The following is a 5,659-nucleotide window of genomic DNA, read 5'->3' on the forward strand; positions in this document are numbered from 1 at the left end:
CCTACGATACAACGCTGGTATACATGTAAACACCAAAAAAAAGGCCGCGCTCAAGATACAAACCGCGGTATACAGTTTAAACAATGTTACCATATATTTAAACCTGTGCTTCACAAGCTGGCAGTTTCAGCCTGAAAGCCTCAGTTGAACGATCTTCAACAAGCTTGCTATGACGTTTCGCGCTCGCGGGACTCGCTGCTGTACTGGCTTGTCAGCTTTTCGTCTACTAGGCCCCATCCAACGTTAGGCCATTTTGCTCTCTCTGGCGACTAGATTCTATGCCACTCTAAAAATTGTAAACCAGCTACCGGGTTGACATGTGGCCAGATTCATCCGGCCTGAACAAAACGTGATTCCCTCTCCTTAGAATGTGTGCTCAACCAGCAGACCTTATTTCGACTAATTTTTACCAATATCCTATGGAGCGAAATTGGCATTGGTTTTTGACGAAGGAACGGAAGGAAGCTTTCTTCCGGGTTTTATGACCGCGTCACTCCCGTTTCTAATAGCATTGTACATACAACAAAGCACCAGGTTTAATTCCTATAATCTATATCTGGACGTTTTTACATAGGAGGATGTTTATGAATCATTCATAGCTGATCTATAGGCATCAGAACTATTACCGGACGCCAATCATAGATGCCAACAAGATTGCACGCGTGTTTTGCAGACAGCGAGCAGCCTGGCCGCATTGCGTCCTGCACCGGATAATGACACTTTAGGTGATGTTGGTTAACAGACCTTCTCTTGCATATGATGCCGTCTGTTCTCGCCTACTGGTGTAAAGTGTCACAGCTTCAGGCAGCCTTCAGACAAACGCAATCAAATCAGGCTCTTGCGCTGCCAGTTTATGTGGGTATATTACATTGGGAAACAATTTAGTCATCGGTAAGACTTATGCACATACCATACAGCGCAGATGAAATGAGGAAATATGTAATTTTAGCCGTTGAGTTTAAAGGCAAAAAGTTCTCTAATATATACCGGTTTTAAATATATGTTTAAAAAATGTAACCGCTTTTTTAAAATTAGACATTTTCATATTGGCATCTACAGTAGATTGCTCATTTTTCAGGTTTTATATTTGTATTTATTCGCTCTACTGGACCACTGTCTCACAATGCTTTAATGTTTCAAAAAGGTCTTTATTTTTCTCAACTGCCCTGTGCTGCAGCATCTCTTTTCACCCTCTGTCTGAAACCAGAGCCCAGTCTGCTCTGATTGGTTTGCTGGCCGGCTCTGTTGTGATAGATAGGATAATCGGGCCTCTTTAAAGTTTTACGTAAATTCATTTTTGCAAATGTTGATATTAAATAATGTCAACATTAAATAATGTCAACATTGATTAAATGTCAAGTCAACCTAAGGACATAAAAACATGTTCACCAGTAATGGAAGAGGAAACGTAAAATATTTCATGGCAATCCATCCAGTAGTTGATGACATTGTTCACCAAAGTGGTGGATCAACCAAGGACCATCACAGTGACATTGCCACACTGGGAGCTTTGTTGTCTGGCTAAAAACATATTGATCATAGACGAGAATCTATTTAAAATAATGTTATGAGCATGTTTGTTTTTAAGTCCAAGGCACAATTCAAATGACGTAAAGATGCAGATCAAAATCCCTTCGTTAGGATAATTGATAAATGTTGTGACGTGATGTGCTTCTTCCATTTTCAATCATTGCTGTGCTAAATAGGATGTGGCGACACATTTTGGGTGATTACATTCTCACCCTTCATTCCTCTAAAGCAGTGGTTCCCAACTTGGGGGGGCCTCAGATGATTTGAGGCCAAATATCATATTTAGACTTTTTTTTAAAAAATAAAAAAATTTGTTGACATATAATTGTAAGGCAATACATGATTGTCACTAAAAGCCTTGTCTCTACATTAAAATAACATATTAAAAATAATTGATTAATTAATTTTAATAAAAATTCAAATTAGTACTGTAGCTATTATAGGCATAAGAAGAAAGAAATGTATAATTCTTTCTTTAATAGAAATGTTTCTTCTGCCCGTAAAGTGTCTAAACCAGGCTTTTCTGGATAAGCGCATTTTTAAAACATAGTCATTGTCCATGCCGGTTTCAGTTGGATTATTTGTCACAGTTGCTCCGATCAGATCGGTCTCCTTCATTTTGTAGATTATTTACGACTTTTGAATCCACATAAACACATCGGCAAAATCTGGCTTACTTTGAAAATGTGTTTTAAACAGTTGAATCCCTTTGTGAATTGTTTCCACTTCCATTGTTTTCCGTCCTTTCATTTCTTCATACAGCGGAATGTATCCTGAGTCCAATAACCATCAAAGTCACTCCAATAGTGCTCCTTAATTACGCTTTCATCCTCCTTTAACGAAATAATTCACATTCATCTAGTTTGTGACAGTAGTTGTAGCATTTTTGAGACTTTTAAACTTTAATTACCGCTGATGCCCCCCCCCCCTTGTGTGTGTGTGGGGTGGGGGGGGGCGCGCAACTTGGGGAACCCCTGCTCTAAAGCACCACATAGACTTTTGAAAAGTTTAACTTTAGATCAAAAATGCCCAAGCAGTGGTTTAAAGGTCTTTGAACATCTGAAAGAAAACCATTTTTCAGAGTTTGCTTTTTTTTTTACATCGCCCGATCTCCTGACAGAAGTTCATTCATAATGCTGATGTCTCTTCTAATATGCCCTCTGGAGAAACGAGAGACTTTCCTTGAAGCCAATACTGTCTGAAAAAGGCAGAGTCAAATCCAAACTTCTGAGCCACTGTGGAATTTAATAAGCAGGTTTCCTCTTGACAGGATGGTATGTATGTTCTTAACGATATAAGCTTTGGCCCGTCCAGGTCCATCTACTGCAGGAACAGCTGTCGGTGGAGGTGTGTGCGCGGACTGAAACGCAGGCCAGGGTGCAGAGGCTGCTGCTGCAGAACACCGACCTGCTGCAACACATCTCCCTGCTGGTCAAACAGATACAGGAGCTGGAGCTGAAAGCTGCGGGTCACTTAACATCTAGTGAGTGGACATTTTCACTCTAATATTTAGTTTGGATGCATCAAATCCTCCCTATTCCCACTTTCAATCCCTGCTTCCTACCTGTCGTCATGGCTCCTTTTTCATCCACTTCTGGCACGCAATTAATTATCCAATGGCAGCGCTCTCAGCGGGTTCGATACTGCTCTCTGCTCTCTCTTTACTGCACTTAGCCAGTGTCAATATGCTACCTTATAGTCATGAATTATTAAATCCTGTCAGCACAGACTTTATCCCTGTCCGTGTAATCTCCTCATCTTGGCTCAAACCTCACTTCTCATGTCTTGTATCTCTGTTAATGCGATAACTACTAAATCTCGCTCTGCTTTGTTCTGTATGGAAGCCCTGAGAGGCAAAGTTTAAAAAGGATAATTTGCGGGAAATGTTGGATGTATTATTTTTCTAGTGTTTTTTTGTTTATTTTCGACGTATGAGATACAATAATATCCCATACGTAATGAGATGAACTTCTGAAAGTTATCAGCCAAAAAAATATACATATTTTCGTAGTTTCATCTTACACATTCTTAATTTTATATTTTTATATTCCTTCCTCAGTGGGCTCCCAGGACAGTCTTCTGGAGATCACTTTCCGCACCAAACCACCCAGCTCTTCTTTATCGATGGGCTCTTTTGCAGCTCAATCCCAGGTCCAGATTATTGACAGCCCCTGGTTCTCCTCCCTCCCCGGGCCCTGCTTTCCTGGCACCCTGTGCACCGACACCAGCCCTCTGGGGTTCCCCGGCAGTGGAGTTCGCCTTGAGTGCTTCCGCTTCTCCTCCCGCCAGCCGGACAGCCAGGAGCAGGACCAGGACTCGGGGGAGACCCCCATTGACGGAGGCCCGGACGGCTACTCGCCGCTGGGGGAACAGGTCCTGGGAGCTCTGGAGCTGCTCCGGTTCAGGGAGTCAGGTATCGGGTCAGAGTATGAGTCGAACACAGATGAGAGTGATGACCGGGACAGTTTGGGGCAGGGGGATGCAGTGGGGGGGGCTGACGGTGCTGCTCGACTCTTAAACGTACTGAACGCAGAAAGTCTACCGGACTGCTTAGGGGATGAGATGGCGGTGTAGTGGCGCTCTTATGCCTCAGTGCCACATTTATCTCTGTAAATATGCAAGTCGCCAGAAAGTAAAACCATTTTGAAACCTCCGTAATTCCCAATGTGTTTGCAAAATAACTCCTTCAGAACTTTTCTGGTCAGGAAGTTAACGTCAAGAACAATGAAAAATGGGAACTTTTGCAACAGTTTTTAGACAGGCCACACACACTGTATGCCACATGTTAGCATCAAATATTAACTTCCTGTAGTATTAGCAAATGAGTTAACTGGCTATTTCATTCAATTCAGTTGATTCACTATGTTGAAAGTCACATTTTTGAAAATTGATATTGTATATTGAACCATTAACTAATGCAGATAGTTTACCACATTGTAAGTTTTAGTAATGTTATTTGCCTAAATGTATGATTAGCAAAGCCTACACTTCTCAAATAGATTTGAAATGAAAGTACAATAATTCCCTATTTAATGTATTTGCAGTTATCAGTCAGTAATGCTCCAGATGCTTTTTCTGTTACACCGGACAGGAAAATTGTGCAGCAGTTGCAGTTCTATCAATCTGTACGACACGCATTTTCCTGTGTTGAACACTAAGGGGTGTTCCCCGTATACTGTATCTAATTACGGACTCAAAACCAAACTGTGTGGGAACATGGCTGCACAAAGCAGCATTGCACTTATCCACCACCCCAATGGGAAACAGATGCAATCATGTATTGTGACATCAGTAAAATACATAATCGACATAGCACTTACTACTCTTCTGTTCCGGTTTGCTACTTCCTGTGAACTGAGAAAATGTTCCATGCCTGAAAGTATGTTTTGCTCTGTTGCTGCTTTTAAGACCAAAACATGTATTTTCAGATAAGAATTTGGCACAGTGCAGCCCTTTTCAAAACGTGGACTGTAAATTAGTATAATCTCTGTGGTGTTTCATGCTCCGCCTTTCCGAAGATCTCTGCTTTCTGTACGTGTTGCATACTGTGTGCTGGTCAGTATGGTTCCTTGATTCGCTGGGCTTGTTACACTGTGGTTGTGTGTGTGTTTATGAAGTTGTGACACATTCGGCACCAATGTGGTCATTTTTGCTGTTCACCCAATGAAGATTTTTGAGGAAAAGTCTATCTGGATATGCTAACACATGTTTTGAGACAATTAAAAACTGTGCTTGTCATGACACATCATCTGTAAATATACATTGATTTTATTCATACTATTTTAGTCGTTTGACATTATTGAAGAACAATTTGTGATTCTGTGAAACTGTTTCTTAGTGGGAGACATCTCACTGTGTGCAGGTGCTAAAACATAGTCTCTGGTGCTTTAAAAACATAGCCGCCATTGAATGAAGAACATTCATTTTGAATTTAATCTGGCAAATCTTTGGACAAAAACGGTAGCTTGTTAGGCGTGGAGCCCACAATATTTTCGTCTGAGGTTCGATTGTCGGTCAAAGGTGACAGCAAAGTCGGATCTGGGTCTGTCTGTTGCGGGCTATTCACTGCCTCGCTGCAAGTCTTAGCGGAAGAAGTTTCTGGTAATCCTGTAGGATTGCATCTAATTTC

General features: G+C 41.4%; 1 protein-coding gene across 1 annotated transcript in view; it reads left to right on the top strand.

The window, feature by feature from the left end:
- Positions 1 to 5,307, top strand: part of LOC104941766 (carboxyl-terminal PDZ ligand of neuronal nitric oxide synthase protein-like) — a 16,897-nt gene extending 11,590 nt beyond the window's left edge. The window contains exons 9-10 of the mRNA XM_010766902.1: positions 2,845 to 3,013; positions 3,590 to 5,307. Of these exons, the coding sequence (XP_010765204.1) occupies positions 2,845 to 3,013; positions 3,590 to 4,104 (684 nt within the window). The 3' untranslated portion in view covers positions 4,105 to 5,307. The remainder of the gene's footprint in view (positions 1 to 2,844; positions 3,014 to 3,589) is intronic.
- Positions 5,308 to 5,659: the final 352 nt, after the last annotated feature.

The sequence above is a fragment of the Notothenia coriiceps genome, unplaced genomic scaffold, assembly GCF_000735185.1.
Source record: "Notothenia coriiceps isolate Sejong01 unplaced genomic scaffold, NC01 NC01_scaffold00003860, whole genome shotgun sequence".
Classification (NCBI taxonomy): domain Eukaryota; kingdom Metazoa; phylum Chordata; class Actinopteri; order Perciformes; family Nototheniidae; genus Notothenia; species Notothenia coriiceps.